General features: G+C 35.5%; 1 protein-coding gene across 1 annotated transcript in view; it reads left to right on the forward strand.

Moving 5' to 3' along the window:
- Positions 1-25,290, forward strand: part of LOC136038802 (probable ATP-dependent RNA helicase DDX27) — a 58,382-nt gene that overhangs the window by 24,578 nt on the left and 8,514 nt on the right. The window contains exons 8-12 of the mRNA XM_065722185.1: positions 2,446-2,771; positions 6,635-6,779; positions 9,134-9,268; positions 13,162-13,339; positions 24,662-24,868. Of these exons, the coding sequence (XP_065578257.1) occupies positions 2,446-2,771; positions 6,635-6,779; positions 9,134-9,268; positions 13,162-13,339; positions 24,662-24,868 (991 nt within the window). The remainder of the gene's footprint in view (positions 1-2,445; positions 2,772-6,634; positions 6,780-9,133; positions 9,269-13,161; positions 13,340-24,661; positions 24,869-25,290) is intronic.

Here is a 25,290-nt window from a genome sequence, read left to right on the forward strand (position 1 = left end):
AATTTCTATTATCATATATAGAAATTATAAATGTTATTAATTTAGAAATTATCTAACAATTCCAGGGTAGAAGTTATAGAAAATTATGTCTCCCTTAGAAATAATCTGAAACGCTAATGAAATTGGAATTTTGGAAAATTTGGAATGTTAATTGGTAATTTTAAAGCGATCATTTCAAAAAAGTTAACCAGAGTGCTCACTCTCTCGTTAACTCAAAAAATGAATTAAGTGAAGGGCTAATTAATTAAATCAGTATTAAGAGCCATTAGCTTTCAGTAAGTATGGTAAGGAGATGGCTGAAGTCTCCTTATTGAATTCTTATTTAATATTTCATTCTACTTATACTAATAAGGAGATGCGAAACGGGTCCAAATTATCCAACAGCCTTCGTTGATATCAACTTCATGGGTACCAAAATCTCTGCTTTCCTGAGATGCATTTATTAGGTTCAGGAGGGCTGTCAAGGAGTCAGTTGTCCTTATTCAAATTTCTCATACTAACACCTTTTGTTGTGTAATTTTAAACTTAGAGTTTTTTTTTTATATACAGAATGAAGTTGATATCAACGAAGGCTGTTGGTCCAAATTATCCAACAGCCTTCGTTGATATCAACTTCATGGGTACCAAAATCTCTGCTTTCCTGGGATGCATTTATTAGGTTCAGGAGGGCTGTCAAGGAGTCAGTTGTCCTTATTCGCTTATTAGCCTTACACAAAACTAGCGTCAATAGCGGTTTAGTTTGACCCTCTTCCCCAGTTCATCACCATCATCAACAGTTGCAAATATTTATAGTAAAATTTCACAACCTGTGAGAAAAGAAATGAGAAAAGGAATAGGTGTTTTCTTTTAGGAAACGTTTATTATTCTGCTTTGCACGTTTAATATTTTTTTTTGGTCGTATAATTTGATTACAGAGGTTGTGTAGTCAATTTTGAGCTAGGGGGGGGGGGATGTTGACAGTACTAATAGTGGTTAATCTATCTATGGGCGCTGGACTGGACTGGGCTGCGTGGGCAGTAGAATAGCCAAGTTTTACTTGGGAATTGTGCTTAAGAGACTCTAAGAAACGCAACAAAAATTTAGACACAATCACAAACTAAACAAATCCTATTAGTAATTAATTAAAAAAAAGTTAATTACCCGAAGAAGAAATAAATTGAGCAAAGAAACAGTAAGAAAAAAGAAGAACGGTAAAACGAAAAACAGTGGGGAGGCAGGAGGCGCCCTTTAGGGTCGGGAAAGGGAGAGTCATGACAGGTCTCTATTTTTGTCCAGGGTGATCGAATGAGTAATTTTTTTTCGGGGAACGAATGAGTGGATATTATATGACGGAGTAGTTTTTTGAGGATAAAGAATTTGAGAAGGTTGATTCGTTGGGTTGTGGTGTATTAACTCCATTCTTTCTTGCTTAGTTGTTAATTGGAAGTGGGGGTGTATTTTGTTACTTATTTCCTTTCTTGAAATCCGAAAAAAAATTCTGTGAACAAAATTAAAGAAAATGTGTTTCATTTGAATTTGATTTTTGTACTTGTTAGTTTTTTCTATCTGTTATATTCTATCTGTTATATTTTTCTATCTGTTATGTACCATAAGCAGTCTGTTATCACTAATCATAAGCAGCCTAAGGGTTAGTTTTAAACGACGTTCCTGTCATCTGCGACCATAGAGAGGACCTATTTGGTCTCTTATCAAATTTAGTAAGGATTCGTAGCTAAAGAAAATGGTACACCTTCAGAGGATTCAAGTCTGATCCAATGGAGTTGGACAGATGAATTGTTAGAGTGACACTTCATGGATTTCTTTCTTTTTCTGCTGGAAATAGCGTATGGATCTCTACAGAGTAAAAAGTAATAGTTTCTTTAAGCTCTTTCTAAAGCAATTAGAGAAGTAATGCAATGGTGGTACTGATAGTACAATGATTTGAAACATTTTAATACGTTTTTTGGCTAAAAGGGGGTGTCAAGTTAGAAACATGACGATTTTTATTTCTTGGTTGTAGTGGCAACGCTGGTCTCAAGCGAAATTTGATGACCTCCCCTTTTTTTAAGCCTACCGAGCAAAAATAAGATTTTGCCTTTAGACAAATTGGAAATGATTTTATTTTTGATCTTGTCGTAAAAATTAAAGATTTGGTCAACCCACTCCTCTCCTGGCTTCTGCTTAATAATGTAACTTAAGTGTAAGTTATTAGCTTTAAATACAGGAGTATTAATTGTAAAAGAAAGTCTGTCTCTCAAATGAAGATTGTTTTTACCCAAGATTTGCCGAATCATTTCACTAATCTATGAAAACCTTTTTTTTTACACGGTTTATACAGACAGAATTTATCAACATGATACAACGATTTGTAGTCTTTTTAGGAATTTCAGGCAGTAATTCTTGGATTTCTACCATTTTCGAAGTCCAAAAATTGTCATTTAGTTTGAATAATACCATTTTTTATAGGAAAGAGCCTTGCTTGGCAACCCCGACATCGTTATAGCAACTCCAGGTCGTCTGATTGACCATTTGCAAAATACTCCTAGCTTTAGTCTTGATTCTGTTGAAATTCTTATATTGGACGAAGCTGATAGAATGTTGGACGAATTTTTTGGTGATCAAGTTAAGGAAATCGTCAAACAATGTCCTAAAAAACGTCAAACAATGCTGTTTTCTGCCACTATGACGGAGAAAGTTATTGACTTGGCAATGGTGTCTCTGAAGAAGCCTCTCAAAATATTTGTCAATAATAACAAAGACGTGGCATTCAATTTGCGGCAGGAATTCATCAGGTATTTTCTTCTTCTTTGTTCTTTTTTTGCTTTTTTAATGGCTGAACTCAAATTTTCTTTTTCACACACAGAAATTTTTTTCTGAAAATAGAGCAGAAAAGTCGTCCTAATATAAGAAGACGATTTGTTAGATGAAGTCTACGTGCTTGTAGCATCCCACAGGTCATTAATGGCCATAGTTGACACGTTATTTCAGAATAAAGCTACGCCCCAAAAACAATGAACGTGTTTAACGCTTTCTTAAAAAGAGAAACTTGGTCTTAAGTAGTCCCATCGAGGGACTTTATCCTCATGAAAGGCCAGGAAAATCTCGTAATTAAGATCTGACAGTCTCTTCTGTCACTTATCCTAATGACAAGAATATAGGAATCCCCCTGCCATATCCCCAATAGAGGTTGAATTGTGTCCTGAGAGCTCAAACGCAAAACTGGGTCGCTAGCTCTTGTTGTTTGTCAAGTTTTGTTGAGGTATGACAATACTTTCTGGTATATATGCAAATGTCAGTTTACTGGAAACCGGCCTCTTTTCCCCCTACCATGAATCGCATTTTGAATTGCACTTTGACTTGCTGGAGTCTACCCTTGGGTTCGAGTTTTATATTCCTGCTAGATTTCATAAAATTTGATCACTAACGAAAATTTAAAACAACGTTCGGTATTTGGGGTTTCTTGACTGGTCTTTACAGAATTATTTCCTAGAAATTTAGAACATTTGCAGAATTTTCAGTCTGAAGGCTCCAAGACATTATTTTATACTCTGCGTCAGTCCGACGTTAAATAATCCTAAATAACTTCACTTTTGGAGTTAGAGCAGCATCTTTCTGCTTATTGTTTACTATCCATTAGGCTAAAAAAAAAAAAATTATATTAGTTTTCCTGAAGTGTTATTGTAAATTTTGCCAACTTTAGCGAAACTGTTCTTCCGTTTTCTTCCTACTGGGATTTTTTTTTCTCAATTTAGCTAAGCTCTGATAGAAAATTGGGCTCTGATAGAAAAATATAAAAATTCAGTGATTGGCCACTTCTGAAGGAAACATGCTAATAAAATTTCTGAAGGAAACATGCTAAACAAATAAAAGTAGTACCTTAAGATTCCTTATTTTTCGCTCTTTTCAAACATTATGGTTGCTTTTCTGACAATGCACACCGCAGCATCATCCCTCCCCCAACCTCCTGGTTGTTCCAGATATAGTCCTAATATTACGTTCCTTCGTTAATTAAATCCCATGATGCTTCATAGGTTTGTTAAAATGGGTTTCTGCAGTCCCAACTTGAGGAAACTTGGTTTTGCCTGAGTTAGAACAATAGACCTGTAAATATAAATATTATTGGACATTAAAAAAATGAATAACAATGGAAGAAAACATGATAATTTGATAAATAGAAACATGCTGTATATTGTAAAGTAAGAATTCCACTGGTTTAATTTCTTCTGGTTTTTGTATATTCCTAAGGCTATATCTGGGAGCCTTAGCGGGGTGGGAAATAACGCATTGTCAGAAGAGCGATGATGACATTTGGAAATAGCATAAAATAAGGAATATAGTAGTACTACTTTTATCTGTTTAGTATGTTTCCTTCGGAAATAGCCAACCACTACATATTCACCGAAAATTGCAAATTTTGTTGAACAACAATGACTTGAACATGGTCGTTAAGAAAATCTGGAATTTATTTCTAATTGGAAGCTATGTCATCTTAAGTGTTCCTAGAAAATTATCTCTACTAAAAGGTAGCCATTCCAAGTACATATAGTGCGTGGAAGATGTTATTTATGTCAAACACAATTTCACTGTGCAGAGAAGAGAATTTTTTTTTTTCTTTGATCCGAATCTGATAGATTTGCACAATGGTTACAGAATTTTTACAGAAAAATAAATACATCCTCTTTACGCTTAATCAAACCGAATTCCGCATTAAGAATTGAAATCAATCTGTAGTAGCTTTTAGTTAATCAGTTTTCCTTTTCGTTCAGTTAACTATGTTTTCATGCGTATACTCGGGACCTCGTCAAATTGGAGCGGTTCGTGCTGCTGATAGGCTTCTTGGCACGAAATCGTTCCAGGCAATTCAGGTATACCGATTTTGCAAAAGTAAGCGAAATTATGAGGACGCTTTCTTCCTTTATCCCAAGTGTAACAAAATACACCCCCCACTTCCAATTAACAACTAAGCAAGAAAGAATGGAGTTAATACACCACAACCGAACGAATCAACCTTCTCAAATTTTTTATCCTCAAAAAACTACTCCGTCATATAATATCCACTCATTCGTTCCCCGAAAAAATTTACTCATTCGATCACCCTGGACAAAAATAGAGACCCGTCATGACTCTCCCCACCCTAAAGGGCGCCTCCTGCCTCCCCACTGTTTTTCGTTTTACCGTTCTCTGTTCCTTTGCTCAATTTATTTCTTCTTCAGGTAATTAACTTTTTTGAATTAATTATTAATAGGATTTGTTTAGTTTGTGATTGTGTCTAAATTTTTGTTGCGCTTCTTAGAGTCTCTTAAGCACAATTTATTATCCTACAAGGCTAAATTCAACCAATCGCACTTTCTTTAATTTAGGAGTTCCTAAATTAACCTACTTGGTTCCTCCCAAGTCGGTTGGCACATACAGTATCGTCCTCTTTGCCCTCCTCTATAGCTGTGAATGCTGGAAACTGAACCAACAGCAAGAAAAGAGGGTTCTCGCTTTCGAGAACAACTGTCCTCGCAGGATACTGAACATTAACCGGAGGGACCACATAACTAACCAGACAGTTCGCTCTATCCGGCATCAACCACTGGTGACAGATGTCATACACCAACGAAGATGGTGCTACTGGGAACACATTATCCGTATGGCGGAAGATAGACTCCCCACAACGGTACTCGAGTAGCAACCAGAGGGAATTCGAAGAAGAGGGAATCCAAAAGTACACTTCGTCGTACATACCAGCGGGACCCGAAGTTTATCAATTTGACAGTCCAATCCCTATTGGAAGACGTCTGGGCAGCAGCACAAATGAGGCATGATTTGTGGCTCTTTCTGGATGCCCTTAGTGGTTCTGGTGGCATAGGAGGAGCTAAGGTCTAAGGTAATGCCTCTCCGCTGCGACCCCTGCAGAGCTTGAGGCACAGGTCTTTGACAGCTGGTCCCACCAGTGTAGCATCCCTCTTCAGCCTGCGGCAAAGCGTTGCTCTCTGCTGTCCACGTCTTCTAATGCCGGGGGGAACCCAGCACCAGACATCATGGGGGATCCTGTAATTGCCCCTAAGGACAATGTAGCACCAGTGCCGCTATCTACTACATAGGATTTTCTAAATTATCAACGCTTGTTTTGTTTTTTGTCTTATTTACGAGTTCGTAATTCTTTCAGACCAGTTAATATCCGATAAACCAGACGCACTTATTTTCGAAACTTTGTAATTGCTACTAAAGCTGTTATATCAATGCCCTTGCCATGTATCCGTACATGACTTGAGAAATGGCATAGCTATTAAAGAATCCTAGCTGGTGCTTTAAGAACTATGCAAAGTTATTCCAGACTTCGTATTTTGCCTGTATAAGCCTGGCTTGTATAAGCAATGTCTGTTGTACTTTTTGCTTTTGACAGTATTCATTCAAAATTACTTTCATTATTGCTTGTTTATTTCACTTGCGCTCTGTCGTACCTTTCAGACTTTACAGAAATAGCTGGGAGCTATAAGAGAAAAATAATCTAATTATGCTCAATTCTTTCTTTACTGTTATAGGAAATGGGCTAAAAGTGCAGGATTTTGTCGCCATTTTTTCTCTTTTTTCTTGTAAGATACAGGTATATAATTAAACGCCTATCTTTTAAAATTCTATTTTAATAATTGTTTTTTTTCCTTAAAAGGATCCGACCGGAACATGAGAGTGACAGAGAGGCTATCCTTGCTGCGCTGGTTTGTCGAACATTCCAGGATCATGTTATGATTTTCGTTCAGACGAAGAAGCAATGCCATAGACTTCAAATTCAACTTGGTGTACTTGGTCTCAAGGTAAGACAAATTTAATTGTAGGACCTGTTTATAATCATTTTTTTTCGCGGGTGTCGAGTTTCCTTTTCTTCTTCTTTTATTTTTATTTAGCAAAAGTTGAAACTATATATTTTACAAAGATATGAAACTTACCAAAAATAATTATCAATCGGCTTTACCATTTTGGGGCACTAATACTCTAGTATCCATCGAGAAAACCGGTAAGGCAGAAAACCTATGCTTCTATATTTTTTTCTTAATAATCTAATTTGTTTTTAATAAAATTTACGTGGAAATTACCCTCTCTGGCTAAAAATCAACTGCCTTACCTTTTTCTTTCCTCTCAAGGTTTATGCTCTCTGTTTTGGCATATTATTTTCTACAGTTCTATAGTTTCTGTGTTCCAACGTAAGACAATAATTTTACTGTCATTAACTACTGTGATTCAGTTTCACCCATCTACCGCTTTAGATTTTGAACCTTTTTTTGCGTATTTTATATGTTTTGTTGTTGGGTTTTTTTTTTTTTTTTTATTGAATAATATTTTGCGACATATAGGAAGTATAGATCTTTCCCAAAGAGAAACTGTAAGTAATATTGTAATTGTGGTTCGTTGAACCACAAATAAATTTTTTTTTTTGTTAGATTTAAAAAAATGCATAAGAATTTGGAACTTTTTTTTTTTTTTTTTTTTTTTTTTTTTTTTTTTTTTTTTTTTTTTTTTTTTTTTTTTTTTTTTTTTTTTTTTTTTTTTTTTTTTTTTATAGCAAGTATAGACCTAGGATATTGTCTTGGTAATACAGAAGTTGCGGTTATTGAATGGATAGAACTGAAACTGATGAATCCAGTGGCATAAGTATCTTGTCTTTGCAGTGTAAGTATCAGTACGACCTAAAGCTGTAGGCTTTGTAGGACAAAATGCCAGAGATCAATTTTTAGGTGTTGTATACTCTCTTTTTTCGCAAAAGGAGAGTGGATCTTTTGATCCACTTTTGATCCTTTTAAGATCATTAGGATATTTAGAGGAAGTTTTAAAAAGCTAGATTTTGCCGAAGCTTTGTTTTGTTTTTTTGTTTTTTTAATTATGTCTTAGAAATCTAATATTGGCGTGGATCGCTCTTTACTTACAGTTCATTACCGCAAGCTGTTTGATAAGGTTAATTATTCTTTTAGAAGATGGGTCAATCCGTCTTCTAAGAACGGGAACGCTAATAGTATTTTTCTTTTATTTTCATTTTTTATTTGTGTTTTCTTAATTTATTTATTTCATTTTTATTATTTTTCATTTTATTTCGAAGTCCGATATTGCAGAACACTAATGGTACTTTCCTTTTGTTCTTATTGCCTTTTTTATTCTTTTTTCTTACTATAATTTCCTTCATTTCCTCTTAATTGTTTTCCTTTCATTTTTAAATTATTTAATACTACAGAACATGAATGGCATTTTTCCTTTCATCTTTGTTTAATTTTTTCCTTAATTTTATTTTTGTTATTTTCCCTTTTTTCTACGTTATTCAATATTACTCAAATGGTATTTTTACTATTATTTTTATTTCCTCTTTTATTAATTTTTTTTACTTATATTTTTAAGTCATTTAATTTTACAGAACATTAATGATATTTTTCATTCTATCTTTATTTCCTTTTCTTTGCCTCTTTTTTTGTTAAGTTCCTTTTATTTTCCTTTTTTTCAGTCACTCAATTTTATAGAACATAAATGCTATATTTTCCCTCGAGTATTTTGGAATACAAACAAATTGCCAAAATTTTTAGTTTTATACCTTTATCAGACAGGCAGTTTTTTTTTTCGAATTCGGTATTTGGCTGAAGATTCATAAATAAAATGATAGATCCCAATAAATTAAGTAGATATATAGCAATGTCATTTACAATACAATCTATTTTGACATAATCCAAGCTTTTCCATTTTTTCAGATTTCACAATTATATCGACTGTTCAAAAATTGAAAGTGAGAGTTTTCTGGTCTATTTCACTGACAAACCGAATTTAAAAATCAGAAATCTGGATTTTAATTCTGCCATTGCACTGATATTCCTGATCATAAAAATACTATTCCACTGACAACCGTGAGTTCGTATCGATCTGGAGTCCATAATCTAGATTGTGAGTTCGATTTTGAATTTTAAAACTACGTTCAAATTAGATCGTGGATTTTGCCTAGTCACGTGTCGGTTTGTAAACATTTGTTGTTCCACAGTTTGCAATTCGACGATCTAGTTTTATTAACAGATTTTATTACTTCTTTTCTTCCACTGATAATTCACAATCTTGTTTCAATAATCTATTTATCAGTGGAAAAAGCCTGTATTCATGAATAAAAGCCCTTAAGCATAATTGGTATGGTATATTACAGGTCGCGGAGTTGCATGGGAACCTTTCGCAGCCCCAGCGTCTTGATGCCTTAAAAAAATTCAAAGAAGAAGATGTGGATATCCTCATTTCAACAGATGTCGCTGCGCGTGGTCTAGATATTCCTGGTGTAAAGACGGTATGTAATTGTCGGTTGGCGTTTATTACGTAATTTGAAAAATATTTACTCGGCAAAAAAAAATTAATGCCCTCAAAATATTCTTTATTATCCGTATTTGATTCAAACTTACGCTGAATCTTAAATACCAAATGCGGATTAGAAGTAGACAAAATATTATGAATTGCTTCATAGTTAGAAGAGTTATTTGAGCATTTCAGAAAACATACCAGGTTCTTTTTTATCTCTTTTGCAGAAAGAAATTTTTTATTATTTTATTCGCTGTAGAGGTAAACCATTAGAGTATTGGATGTTTGGCTATTTGTGATATCATTCCTATGAATTTTCCCTAAATGAATTTTCCCTGGGTTTCACACCGGAAAGTGAACAATTATCTTATTACGAACAACCGTATTAAACGAATAATAATCACAGAGCAAAGCACGGTCCCCTAGTTTACAAATAATTATTGCAATTTTTTGCCGCAATGCGTAGCGTTTAATGCGAAGCGATTAATAATCCGAGACTCGCTTAACAGCTATAAAAGGGGACTTTTTTCCTCTAAAAGCTCAGAATCTACGTTTTTGTGAAAAACAAATTGCGTTTTGAAACTCCTCTTACTTATGCTCATAGCTTTCAACCTTCAGGGGTGTCTAATTTCAGTCAGCAGACAATTCATGAAAAATGTTGAGAAAGCTGGGAAGGGGTAATGAATTTTCCCAAAGTCGTAGCTTACAGGAAAAATAATCACCAAATGAAGCTTGGTATATAAATTGTTATTGAAAGGTTTCTTCCGTAATGCGTGGTATTGTGGCGAAAATACCCTACCACAATGCTTGGTAAGGGTTTCGAAACCTTAAAAGATCACCCTATTTCGCCCATTATAAACTCCTTTAGTTTTTATGGCCAAACTATTCAGAATTGATTGGATGGTTTTGCCGTAATTTTTAGAGCTTGAATAATAGATCCGAATATTGAACGAAAAATAAAAGTCGACACCTACTTTCCCAGAAATCTCGCAAAACCATTTAACTTCTCCTGTTTTGTCCCGGAGATAGAGATATTCTGTTTTAATGAAACTTATATCATTAAAAAGTATGAATTTCGGTTTTCCGATTAAATAGAGCAAAATTTTCTTTTGACGCTCAGGAAGGGAAGTCCCTAAAAATTCTCAAGTATGCCTGCTAGGAAAGCGCTAAAAACAGTTTAGAGGAAATATCATTAGAGCAGTTTGTCAGATTTGCCTGATCCCTCTGGTACTACTTTCTTTGATTGTAATCCTTCGCGTGACAGGCGATGTAAATTTCATTGTGTTTTCAATCAAATTTCCCAGTCAAACTACATCTTCTCAACGGCTCTCGATGGTGGCTAGCCCCTTGGGAGACTTCGCTAATGTGCTCTTTGTGTTTGAGACGGCTTTAAAATGATTTTGAGGAATTGAATCCCCTTAATTTGAAGCATTTAAGAATACGAGACTCCTTTTATATCTATCCAACGGGAAGGTCTTTCTTGGAAAAATCGGAATCAACTCATTAGTCAACAAAGAAATCGAGTTTTGAAACTCTTCCTGCTTATGTTCTAGGTTTTCAACCTTTAGGAGTCTCTCATTTCAGTCAGTAGAGACTAAAAAAAATATTAAAGGGATTGGGAAGCCGTGACCTATCTAGAACTTTTTTTTACACCGGAAAATGGAAGTAAGCCAATTTCAGAATTTCGGTGCCGTTTTCGAGAAATATTTACAGATATATACTATAAACAATCATTACTCGTTGAATAAGATAGATAAATAATACAAATATTCCAGCGAAATCTTACTTTCTAAGTAAATTGGTTTCTAAGTAAATTAGACTATAAAAACATTTTATAAATGAGGAATGTTGTATTTTTTTCTTCTTCTTTTTTAATTATATTTGTGTTTATTTTGTCTAGTTTTGATTTGTGTTTTCTATCCTTTTTCTCTTGTTCTTATTTTGTGTATTTTTTTTAGTTTTTATTTATTTATCTTGAATATTATTTATTTTTCTCTTTTTTCTCTTGTTTCATATAATTATTAAGTGTAGAGTAAACGGTAGAATGTTATTGTGTGTGCCAGAAATGCTCCTGTAGTTTTTTCCTTGCGCAGTAGTTTATATTAAGAAATGGTTGATGTTGTGAGTTTTGTGATAAATAAACTAACTTATATAATCGGTAAGTGCCCGTAAATCCCAGGCTATCACTCTAAAAACAATTGTGAGGCATTATATGACTGGTACCGTACCTGAAGCGAGTGTTCTTCTATTTTGCAATTGTAGTCACTAGGTTGCTGTTTTTTACAAGAGGATATGCGTTTTTTTTTTATGCCTGTCGTCTGACAGGTCTGTTCCGTCATTTCGGATTAAAAGCGAAGCTATTTTGTAAAAATGTTAATCCAAACTATTATCACGAGTTAGAACATTTAGAATTGCTTTATGCGACCAAAGAATTCCGTAAAAGAAGCACTCCGTAAAAGGAGTCTGTAGAGAAAGGACCTATAGGCCTATCCTCCCAAATGTCGATTTTTGAATATTGTTGTTAAATTCTGTCTGCTTTTATTATTTTGATTAATTCCCCTCCCCCCTGAAATATTAGTTTCGGCAATAGTAGCAAACAGTAGGGTTATTTCGCAACAGAATAATTAACTTCATTTCCATTTTACATTATTTTATCCAGATGCTTTGGTGTTCTTATCGAAGAAACTCTTCTTTTAGCTTCTGTGACCTATGTGGATCAGTTGCGACAGTTGTAGATATTAATATTAGTTGTTTTTATGGCACTTGGTATTTACCAAGTGACATATAGCGATTGCAATTTCTGTCTTTTTATCTGTCTGTCGGTCTCGGTTTTGCTGTTTCGGGCGCTTCTAGATAAGCTAGGACGATGAAAGTTGGCAGTCGTTTCCCCCATTCGACCATCTGGGGGGCTGAAGGCTCTTGGCTCTTCCGACCTCGTCACAAGTGGCATATAAGCTCTTGGCTCTTGTTATTCCTTGGTTTTGCTTTTTATTTGTTTTTAGGTTACTTTAGTTTTATCTGTTCCATCAGCGTTTAAGACGCTTCGTTATCATACCGGTAAAACATCTGCGTCGTTTTGGTTTTTATTTTTTCGTTCTACTGGCTATAGTCCCGTTTGTTTGCTCTTCATTGAGACTTCTCTCTTTGTTTGTTTTTGTCATGGCTGGCCTGTACGGCTTAAGATCTTTATTTTACCCAGAAATTAGTTCCCTCGATACCGGCATGTGCCAATAAATTAATATTGAGAGTTCTTGTTTCAATTTATCTTTTTTATAGGCAACATAATCTTGTGTTGTCATGATGAGATCACATTGTAGATTGCATCTTGTATATTACTCCATTCTGGAGGCTGTTACCTAAAACTGATTGTCTGAAAGTTCGGTCCGTTTTCTTTTGTCGGTCACGAGCGGGAAAGGGTTCCAAATCAGTATTCAATAACAAAATCAGTGACAAGCAAAAGAAGAAGTAAAAACAAACAACTTACAGCTAGGGCATACTATAAAGATAAAACGAAGAACTTTGAACATTCTCTAAAGAAAAACGTATCTTTTCCTGTTATTATTTGCCATAAAGCGCAATATTACATTTTAAAAATTAAATGAAGTGGGGGAGGGAGCATAATTCAATAGTAATGCTGAAATTGTAAGGATTTAATTTAATCTTTTTTTACGTTACGTGTTTTCTTGTATTTTTACTGGCTATCTGTCTGTTCTGTCATTTTGTGTAAACAACGATAATTATTTGGAAAATTTTATTCTTCAAGTGCTACTCCAATTTTAAATTTTTAAACAAATATTTCAAGCAGCCTGATATTTCATTGTTGTTGTTTCAATTGTGTACTTTTATTCAATTGTATAATTATAATGAAAGAAATACAAATTTTAGGTTATAAATTTTACAATGCCAGCATCAGTGGAACGATATATTCATCGAGTTGGCCGAACTGCCCGTGCTGGAAGAAGTGGAGTTTCTGTTTCACTTGCCGGAGAATCTGAACGTAAAATCGTTAAGGAGATTATTAGATCCGCTAAGAATCCTGTCAAAAGCCGAATTATTCCCCTTGGTAACCCACAAGTTTTTCTTTCTTTTGTCTCTATTTTAAACCAATTTTCCTCTTTTTGGCTGAAGAAAGATGCCTCTGTATTTGATTTAAATGAAAAAAGCTTGTTTTAATTAGGGTGATTTTTTTTTTATTAATTTTTTTAATACTTACTTTCGACTTGCTTTTACTTTTTACGGATTTAAAAGTTGTTTTCATTGCTCTTTTCTTTCTTCTGTTTGCTTTTTATACTAATTTTCGCCTTTTCATTGAAGAGATAGGCTTAATGTCGTATTCATATTTTTTGTTGTATTTAAATTAGGAAAGGTTCTTATAATTTTTTTAGTACCCTATTTGCTACTCAGTAAAATTGATTTATTAGTAAAAACAAAATTTTGGTTTTAAGTTAAGAAAATATGACATGGAGCTTCTAAAATTGTAGTTTCAGGCTTAAAACATCGTTGTTGTACACAGCCACGATTATAGAGTTTGCGGGGCCCCGGGCTCAAAATATCATGATTTTAAATACTCTTCTATAACCTATTCTGTTTTTGTATGATTCTGGATTTTTGTTTTTTTCAAATCCCCCCTCCCCTAGGAAAAAAATTCTTGTATCCGTGTCTCAGTATAAATTTACCAAAATAACAAAAGACAAAAAAAAATGTATTTTCGATGTGTTAAAGCTGGACTAATAGAGTTTTAGACAACAAATGAAAATGTAATTTTCATTGCATTCCCCCCCCCATCTCCATTAATGAACTAAATTCTTAATTTTGTGCTGTTGTTTGGCTCTAGATCAAAGAGTATAAATAATGAAAAAAAACCCCATCAACACCATTTAGTATTTGGTGACGCTTGGCATTTTTTTCAGTTTAAGAATAAGAATGATTAATTTAATTTGTGTAATTGGCAAATTAGGCTATTGCTTACTTACTTGCATGCTTGTAGCAGGACTCGAGCATCTCAGCTCTCCCTGGCGTCCAGTAGCTTCGTCATTGGGGTAAGCCAAGAATCTCGGTCGTTTGTGAATGGCTCAATAAATTCGAGCCAGGACTTACCCCATCTTTGTCCATACTTCTTGAAGCCACCGACTGGGTCTAGATCTGCCTTGATGCAGGCGAGTCGCTTTTCTTCTGACCTCCATGTCGCTTTTTCCATTCCGAAAGAGGCGCACATTTGATGGTTTTATTGGGGAAGGTTTGCTAAGGGTAGAGGTAATCATTGCTGACTTGATTACGGAGTTTGATGCCAATGGTTCTCCCTGGTCCAATGTGTTTAGGGCTTGTATGTTGGATGCTTTCAGAGCCTACGTCTCACAGCTGTATAGTAGGATAGATCGAACGAGGGCGTGATATATCTTTATTCTTGTCTTCAAAACGACTTTCTTCTGGCTCCATTGAGAGAGTCTACCAGAGAGCCTAGGTACTTGAATTTAGGGATTTCGTATATTTGCGACTGTTCTAGTAAGATTGGGGGGTCTTGAGATTATGTACCAGACACCATGACCTTTGTCTTCGAGGAGCTTATCTTTAGGTCCACCAGAGAGGATTCTTCAGCTACTTTTGATTGAATGGATTGGGCTTCTGAACGATATTTGGCTAATAAGCTAATATCGTCGGCGATGTCCAGATTGGGGATCACAAAACTGTGACTTACTTTAACGCCTGAGAAGGTCGTCATTGCTCTGGTCATGATACAGTCGATTATGAAATTTAATAAGACGGGAGACAATATACATCCCTGTCGGACGCCGAAATTAATTTGCAACATTGAGGGGAGCTCCCTACCGATCTTAATTTGGGCCCACGTACGCTGGTAGTATGTTTGAATAAGTCTGACTATCTTGTCTGGTACTTCATCCTCCGTCATGGCCTTCCAGATTCCATCCTCTAGAACAGAATGAAAAGCTGTTTGTAAAATCTATCAATAGACACATCAAGGATTTGTCTTAAGACGAATAGTTGGTCGATTGTTTTCATGCCTTTGCAGAATCCGCTTGATTGGGCCTTGTCTTCACGTTGCGCTGGACACAAAAGTGATTATGTAGTACTATGGTGAATATTTTAGAAACAATGCAAATGAGAGAGATCCCACGATAAGTGCTGCATTTTGTCTTTAGGCCTTTTTTGAAGACTGAAAGGATGATAGTCTCCCCAATCCTGTGGAACCATATCTTCTACACATAAACGACAGGTTAGTTTGTGGAGCCTTCTGACAAGTGCTAGCCCTCCATACTTGTCAGGCTCAGTCGGGATAGCATCGAGACTAGGGGCTTTATTACTTTTCAGACAATTGATCGCTTGTTGGACTTCATCTGACGTGGGGGAGCCAGGTTCACGTCTTTGTAGATACTGCTGGGTGGGTTTGGTTCCTGGAAGTCATCGGGGCTGTTGCTTGGGCTATGCCTATGCTGTTCATGGTTCGGTGCTGTGGAGAGTTGGTACTGGTTAAGTAGTTTGTCGAACTGCTCCGTCCAGCGATGGATTGTTTTGGATTTTTTTTTAGATTAACTTGCCGTTTTCATCTTTGACGGAGGTACTAGTGGATTTAAGTGATTTACTCCTAATCGATTTTAGGAGCTGATACATCTTGGTGTCGGATCTGGAGGCAACAGCTTCCATGTCTTCGGCGATTTTCTCCCAGTACTGGTTATTATAATTCTTAGCCAACTGGTAGTTTGAACAACTCCGATTTTCTATCTGAAATCTTTCACTTGCTCTCAGCCAGCTGGACTGTGCGTGTTGATACCCATTTTTTTGGATAGTCTTTTGCAGTATCCTGTTGTAGCTTCTGCAGCCTCATGGATTTTATTGCGTATGGTCACCCACTCTTCATCCGAACTCTGGATTTGCTCGTCGGTTGTTTACACTTCGAGAGCTTCAAAGCGGTTAGAGATCTTTAAGCTGAATGCCTGTCGTGTATTAGGATCATCAAAGCAATTGGAGTCAAATCTTCATGGAGGTTTTGTCTTGGGGCATGCTGCTAGTCGCAACTGTAGATCTAGCTTGACTAGGAAATGATCCGACCCATGTTTTGATACAGTATCTTCTCCAATGTATGATTTACTATTTGTAAAAATCGATTTCCGACGGAGAACATGAGGATGTAATCAATCTGGCTTTTCGCTCTACCATCTCTGGAATGCCCTGTGGCTCTATTGCTTGACTTGTGTTTGAATAAAATATTGATAATTAACCAATCATTCGTCATGGCAAAGTGAAGAAGCCTGATGAATATATGTTGAATAGGTGGCCATTGAATCGCGCTCTTGCTACTCTATTTGAGATAGCTTCCCACCAGAGAATTGACCTCGATGCAAGGGCGCTTAAAATGATGCGCACTCAACCATATGCAGATCCATCAAGGGATATGTAGTTGAAAAAGGAGAATCAAGAGTCGTCCTCAGGAGTTCTAATCTCTGAGCCTTCCACAATGCCGTTGATTCGAATTTCTGAAACGCACATGATGTCTATGTTGTAACGTAAAAATCCCCAGTGATGCGACTGGGTCGTTAGGCATTTCATCAAACAGACGTTCCATCACCCTACACTGAGGGGTTGTCTACTTTTCGGAAGGAGCACCTCAGCTTGTCAATTTTTCGGAGAAGGCGCCGATGAAATCTTCAGCCCGTCACTTGCCGGGAATGCCATAGAAAAATATTTACAGAGCTTTAAAAAATGCCAAGTATCAACGCACGGTAAGATTACAGAGTCTTATACACTTTATTACATTACATACTAGCTGTTGGGGTGTCGCTTTGTGCCACTCCAACACCTAGTTGGTCGGGGCGCTTCGCCCCCCCCCAAGCCCCCCGCGCGCGTAATTCGTTACGCGCCATTGTAGTTGTGTTCCTGTATCCCACCTGTGAATATAATTGTCCATGGGAAAAACAATCCGTATTCAGATCTATACCTCATTATTCTAATGATTGCCCTTGAGCTTTGTTGATGGTGATTGCTAATCGAACATTCCCTGTGTCCCGGTCGTCATTTATATATCCCCCCTGTGCCCCCCCCCCCCCGGCGTCCCCGTTTTAGTTGTGTTCCTGTGTACCGGTCGTTATTTATATTCCCTGTGTCCCGGTCGTTATTTGTGTCCCGGTGTCCAAGTCTGTAATTTCTCTTTGAGTATCCCGGTCGTCATTTATATCCCCTGTGTCCTGGTGTCCCGGTCGTCATTTGTGTCCCGGTGTCCCGGTCTGTAATTTCGTCAGTCGACAAATATGACGTCAGTCGACAAACAACTTCATGACGACATACAGCTCAATCCTTATAATGACGTCATTATAATCCTTATAATGGTGGGGGCGCTTCGCCCCCCCCCCCCCCCCCCCAAGTCCCCCCGCGCGCGTAAGTCGTTACGCGCCATATTAGTTACGCGCCATTGTAGTTGTGTCCCTATGTCCCACCTGTGAATATAGATAGATAGATATATATATATATATATATATATATATATATATATATATATATATATATATATATATATATATATATATATATATATATATATATATATTATATATACTAGCTGTTGGGGTGGCGCTTCGCGACCAACCCCCCCCCCCCCCCAAGCCCCCCCCGCGCGCGTAAGTCGTTACGCGCAGTTGTAGTTGTGTCCCTATGTTCCACCTGTGAATATATATATATATATATATATATATATATATATATATATATATATATATATATATATATATATATATATATATATATATATATATATATATATATATATATATATATATATATATATATATATATATATATATATATATATATATATATATATATATATATATATATATATATATATATATATATATATATATGTTTTTAACTACGTAAAACTTGCGAATATACAACATTCTTTGCTGTCCCATTGTCTGTGCATATAAATAGAATGTCAGGTTTAACGGCTCTTGAACATGCAACATATAATGGTCCATGGGAAAACAATCCGTATTCAGATCTATACCTCATGATTCTAATGATTGCCCATGAGCTTTGTTGATGGTGATTGCTAATCGACGATTCCCTGTGTCGCCATCGTCATTTATATATCCCCCTGAGCCCCCCGGCGTCCCTGTTGTAGTTGTGTCCCTGTGTCCCGGTGTCCCGGTCGTCATTTGTGTCCCGGTCTGTATATACATTCGTTTTTGAATTGGTCTTTTTTTAGGTTTTAGTTTTTTACCTTTTTTTAGTTTTTTTTCCTTTTTTTAGTTTTGTTTTCTCCTTTATTTTTCATTTTTTTTTCCTTTTTCATTTTATTTTATTTTTTATTTTTTTTTAGATTTTTAGCTTTTTTAGTTTTTTATTAGTTTTTAGTTTTTTTTTCTTTTTAGTTTTTTTGTAATTTTTACCTTTGTTTTAGTTTTTAATTTTTTTTTTTTTACTTATGTCCTGGTCGTCATTTATACTCCCTGTGTCCCGGTCGTCATTTGTGTCCCGGTGCTTTGTTGATGGTGATTGCTAATCGAACATTTCTTGTGTCCCGGTCGTCATTTATATTCCCTATGTGCCGGTGTCCCGGTCGTCATTTGTGTCCCGATGTCCCGGTCTGTAATTTCGTCAGTCGAAAACATGACGTCAGTCGACACAGAAACATGACGTCACCTGACAGATCCACAGACAGACAACTTATTTTTATAAATGTAGATATATATAAACTAGCTGTTGGGGTGGCGCTTCGCGCCACCCCAACACCTAGTTGGTGGGGCGCTTCGCGCCCCCCCAAGCCCCCCGCGCGCGTAAGTCGTTACGTGCCATATTAGTTACGCGCCATTGTAGCTGTGTCCCTGTGTCCCACCTGCGAATAGAGATAGATATAAATATATATTTTTAACTACGTAAAACATGCGAATATACAACATTCTTCGCTGTCCCATTGTCTGTGCATATAAATAGCATTTATATTTATATGTCTGTGCATATACAAAGCCTTATGTACTAATAATGACGTCATATGCAAACGCTCTTTTTACAAACAAACAAACATGCATACACACAACTCGCTTCGCGCCACCCCAACACCTAGTTGGTGGGGCGCTTCGCGCCTCCCCAAGCCCCCCCGCGCGCGTAAGTTGTTACGCGCCATATTAGTTACGCGCCATTGTAGCGCCATATTAGTTACGCGCCATTGTAGCTGTGTCCCACCTGTGAATAGAGATATATATAAATATATATTTTTAACTACGTAAAACATGCGAATATACAACATTCTTCGCTGTCCAATTGTCTGTGCATATAAATAGCATTTATATTCCCTGTGTCCCGGTCGTCATTTGTGTCCTAGTGTCCCAGTTTGTATTTTCTCTTTGAGTGTCCTGGTCGTCATTTATATTCCCTGTGTCCCAGTGTCCCGGTTGTCATTTGTGTCCCGGTCTGTAATTTCTATTCAAACAATCCCTGTGTCTCAGTCGTCAATTATATATCCCGCCTGTGCCCCCGGCGTCCCCGTTGTAGTTATTTCCCTGCGTCCCGGTCGTCATTTATATTCCCGGTCGTGATTTGTGTCCGGGTGTCCCAGTCTGTAATTTTTCTTTGAGGTTCCTGGTCGTCATTTATATTCCCTCTGTGTCGGTCGTCATTTGTGTCCCGGTCTGTAATTTATCTTTGAGTGTTTTTTCTTTTTAGTGTTTTTAGTTTTTTGCATTTTTTCAGTTTTTTTTTTCTTCTTTATTTTTCAGCGTCACTATGAAGTACATATCGCCGAACCTTTGTTTTTTAACTTAAATCTGGTAGGCATTGATGACCTGATCCAAGTCAAAATCCCAAACCCAATCATCATCGCTATCATTTTCAGTTTTGATATGTTTTGACTCTCGCTTTCCAGGTGGATTTTCATCTAACTGCGCGGTTTTGCGTTCTTTAGCCGCAAGCCTGTTTTCTTGCTGTTCTTGTGATTCCTCGGCACGCTTTCTTTTCTTACTTTCTCTATCAGCAGCAAGTTTTTTGGCATAGACTCTTTGAGCAGCTTCCTCGGCTGTTGCCATTGTAGGTTCTTCAGTCATTTTACAATTAAACATTTTTCCGTGAACGCATGTCTTAAATACCATTAATGACGTCACCGTCATAGCAAAAATGACGACAAGGTTCAAACCTGGAGCCTCTCGGACCTAGAACCTGAAACATAAAGCTTTACCAACTCAGCTACTTCGGCTTGAATACGTTCGTTTTGAACAGCTTCCTCGGGTGTTGCCATTGTAGGTTCTTCAGTCATTTTACAATTAGAAATTTCTCTTTCAACGGTCTTCTTACAATTAAAAATTTGTCTTTGAACGATATTCTTAAATACCTGTGTCCTGGTCGTCATTTATATTCCCTGTGTCCCATATATATAGATAGATATGTTTTTAACGACGTAAAACTTGTGAACATACAACATTCTTCGCTGCCCCATTGTCTGTGCATATAAATAGATTGTCAGGTTTACCGACTCTTGAACATGCAACATATAATTGTCCATGGGAAAAACAATCCATATTCAGATCTATACCTCATGATTCTAATGATTGCCCTTGAGCTTTGTTGATGGTGATTGCTAATCGAACATTGGATGTGTCCCCGTCGTCATTTATATATCCCCCCTGTGCCCCCGGCGTCACCGTTGTAGTTGTGTCCCTGCGTCCCGGTCGTCATTTATATTCCCTGTGTCCCGGTCGTCATCCCGGTGTCTCGGTCGTCATTTGTGCCCCGATGTCCCGGTCTGTATATACATTCGTTTTTGAATTGGTATATGATGAAATAAATTTTTAATTTTTTCCCTTTTTTTCTTTTTAGTTTTTTTTTATTGGTTTTTACCTTTTTTTGGGTTTTTTAGTTTTTTTCTTTTTTCTTTCTAGTTTTTTTTGAAGTTTTTATCTTTTTAGTTTTTTTATTTTTATTTTTTATTTTTCTTTTTCTCCTTTATTTTTAATTTTTTTTCCTTTTCTTAGTTTTTTTTCTTTTTTAGTTCTTTTAGTTTTTACCTTTTTTTAGTTTTTTTAGTTTTTTAGCTTTTTTTAGTTTTTTTTTATCAGTTTTTAGTTTATTTTATGGTTTTTTCCTTTTTTTAGTTTTTTTTTAGTTTTTTACCTTTTTTTTAGTTTTTTTTAGTTTTTAAGCTTTTTTAGATTTTTTTTTTTCTTTTTGTTTTTTTTTGTAGTTTTTACCTTCTTTAGATTTTTGCTTCTTTTATATTAATGCTAAAGCCAAGGTTCGAACCTGGAACCTCTTGAACCGAGAACCTGGAACATAACGCCTTATCAACTCAGCTACATCGGCTTGAATACATTCGTTTTTGAATTGGTATATGATGAAATAATTCAGATGTCATATTATATGATGAAAAAATTTTTTAGTTTTTTTTCCTTTTTTTCTTTTTAGTTTTTTTATTGGTTTTTACCGGTTTTTTTTTTTAGCTTTTTTAGTTTTTTTTTCGTTTTTTCTTTTTAGTTTTTTTTGTAGTTTTTATCTTTTTTAGTTTTTTTTTATTTTTATTTATATTTTTTAGTTTTCTTTTTCTCTTTTATTTTTCAGTTTTTTCCTTTTTTTTAGTTTTTTTCTTTTTTAGTTTTTAGTTTTTTTTAGTTTTTTACCTTTTTTTAGTTTTTTTTTAGTTTTTTAGCTTTTTTAGTTCTTTTTATTAGTTTTTAGTTTTTTTTTAGTTTTTGCCTTTTTTTTTAGTTTTTTCAGTTTTTTTTTTAGTTTTTAGTTTTTTACCTTTTTTTAGTTTTTTAGCTTTTTTAGTTTTTTTTTCTTTTTAGTTTTTTTTGTAGTTTTTACCTTTTTTAGTTTTTTTTTCTTCTTTTGTATAGTGTGAAATAATTCAGACGTCATATGCGGACAAACACGACGTCACTCGACAGACAGACATAACCCACAAACAACTTATTTATATATATATATATATATATATATATATATATATATATATATATATATATATATATATATATATATATATATATATATATATGAAATCTGTTTTTAACTACGTGAAACTAGCGAATATACAACATTTTTCGCTGTCCCATTGTCTGTGTATATAAATAGATTGTCAGGTTTACCGACTCTTGAACATGCAACATATAATGGCCCATGGGAAAACAATCCGTATTCAGATCTATACCTCATGATTCTAATGATTGCCCTTGAGCTTTGTTGATGGCGATTGCTAATCGACCATTCCCTGTGTTGCCGTCGTCATTTATATATCCCCCTGTGCCCCCCGGCGTCCCCGTTGTAGTTGTGTCCCTGTGTCCCGGTCGTCATTTATATTCCCTGTGTCCCGGTCGTCATTTGTGTCCCGGTGTCCCAGTCTGTGATTTCTCTTTGAGTGTCCCGGGCGTCATTTATATTCCTTGTGTCTCGGTGTCCCGGTCGTCATTTGTGTCCCGGTGTCCCGGTCTGTATATACAATCGTTTTTGAATTGGTCTTTTTTTTTAGTTTTTTACCTTTATTTTAGTTTTTTTAGCTATACGTCATGATTCTAATGATTGCCCTTGAGCTTTGTTGATGGTGATTGCTAATCGGACATTCCCTGTGTCCCCGTCGTCATTTATATATCCTCCTGTGCCCCCCGCCGTCCCCGTTGTAGTTGTGTCCCTGTGTCCCGGTCGTCATTTATATTCCCTGTGTCCCGGTCGCCATTTGTATCTCGGTGTCCCGGTCTGTATATACATTCGTTTTTGAAATGGTATATGATGAAATAAATTTTTGTATTTTTCCCCTTTTTTCTTTTTAGTTTTTTTTGGTTTTACTTTTTTTAGTTTTTTGTTTTTTTCTTTTTTCTTTTTAGTTTTTTTTTATTTTAATTTTTTTTTCGCCTTTATTTTTCATTTTTTTCCTTTTTTCTTTTTTTTTCTTTTTTAGTTTTCTTAGTTTTTTAGCTTTTTTAGTTTTTTTATTAGTTTTTAGTTTGTTTTTTATAGTTTTTTTGTAGTTTTTACCTTTTTTTTTAGTTTTTTTTTACTTATGTCCTGGTCGTCATTTATACTCCCTGTGTCCCGGTTGTCATTTGTGTCCCGGTGCTTTGTTGATGGTGATTGCTAATCGAACATTCTTTGTGTCCCGGTCGTCATTTATATTCCCTATGTGCCGGTGCCCCGGTCGTCATTTGTGTCCCGATGTCCCGGTCTGTAATTTCGTCAGTCGAAAACATGACGTCAGTCGACACACAAACATGACGTCACTCGACAGACACACACACACACAGACAACTTATTTTTATATATATAAGATAGATGATATGATATATGATATGATTACATACCAACACACTTTGCTTTAGATTACAAAGTGGTTGGTGGAATAATTCTAAGTCAGAATTTTTGAGTGAACTCAATAATTTCTCAGGAATTCGTGAATTGGGCAGTATTATACGTCTTAGATTATCTTCTTTTTTTTTTACAGATCTGTCCTTCGATAAAAAAAAACTTTTGTTTAGGCTTTTGTTTTGGTAGGTTGCTCCAAAATATTTTGTGTCTAAGGTAACATTGTTTGAAATAAAAAAAAAAATTGAGCCAAAATTTCACGAAATAATATATATATATATATATATATATATATATATATATATATATATATATATATATATATATATATATATATATATATATATATATAAAATAATTTACTGCCCATCAGAAATGTAAAATATAACACTGATGAAGTATAAAGAAAGAAAAAGGATCTGATTGTGACAGTAGTGACTCAAACTTTGTACAAAATTCAGGTAGGAGCTTGGATTTAGGGAAAGTAACCATTTTACATTTGATTTATTCCCATTTTCTTGGTTTTAATTACTTGAGTTTTCCTTTTAAAATCGTTCTGGTTTTTATATTTTCTTCTCGTTTTTATCCTTTTTTTTTTTTGTTGGTTTTTGTTTTTATTTTATTTTTGTCTGCACTGAAGACCCTTGTTCGATAAATGCGGAATATTTTTAGTATTTTATCTTTTATTGTCTTTTTCATTGGTCTAACTCGTTCCCTTAAAAATACTCGTTGCTCTGGAAACCAGAAAAAAAGATTGATGGTTGGTGTAGAACGATGTAGAACCGCTTGGAGGCTTCCAACTTTTTAGTTGGCTCTGGGACAGGGATTGACTCTACCCTGTCGAAGCCGTTGCACCTGACTGTGCCTCATGAAATACCTCTGTTGGTGAAATTATGGATGCCGGCCGAGGATGAGCAGTATCTAGATCCCGCCAAAAGTAAATTTCGTCAATTTCTTGATGAACCCATGGAAAACGGTTTGTTTTAACGAAAAAAAGAGCCATCATTTTTTTAATTCTCTTGTTTATTTTTAGGTAATCTTTTTCTCTATATCTATATTTATGTTTTGCTTATCTATATTTCCTCTATAGATGTTCTTCAAAGATATAAGGAAACAGTTGAAAGCGTAGAGAAAGATGTGAAAAAAGTATTAAACCAAGAGCACACAGACAGAGTATTGGGCTCGCTACAGCAAAAAATCAGTAAAATGGAAAAAATGGTGAATACTAATCCTGATGAGCTTATGAAATTGAAAAGGCAATGGTATCAAACACATAAAGAAAGGGTTGCTGAGATGGGTAAGTGTTATGGTTGTCTCTAGCTGTTCGGGTGTATTTTTTGTTTACCCACCAAGTTTGCATTAGAAAAGAAAGACAATAGTCTCTAACATAATAAAAATAATATATTGAAAGTTAAGGAAATTGCCTCCATAGAGTAAAAATGTTTTCAATTTGGTTTTTCCCCTAAATTAATATCAAAGGTCTTCTGACTGTTAAAACTGTCTAATTCCTCTTATGGGCTGAAGTAGGAGGGGGTGGGGATAATGAATAATAACTTCCTGAGATAGAATATTCCATTCATCTACAGTGTGGCGTTGAAAATCCAGCGGTCAGTGTTTGTATGAAAATTTTCCCGTCTAAAAGCAAATCGGGAGGTGGCTTTGATTTAAATGGACTAAATTGTCTACTGGGACGTTATCGTAAATGGGAAGTTGGAGCCA

Source organism: Artemia franciscana, chromosome 18 (assembly GCF_032884065.1).
Source record: "Artemia franciscana chromosome 18, ASM3288406v1, whole genome shotgun sequence".
Classification (NCBI taxonomy): Eukaryota; Metazoa; Arthropoda; class Branchiopoda; order Anostraca; family Artemiidae; genus Artemia; species Artemia franciscana.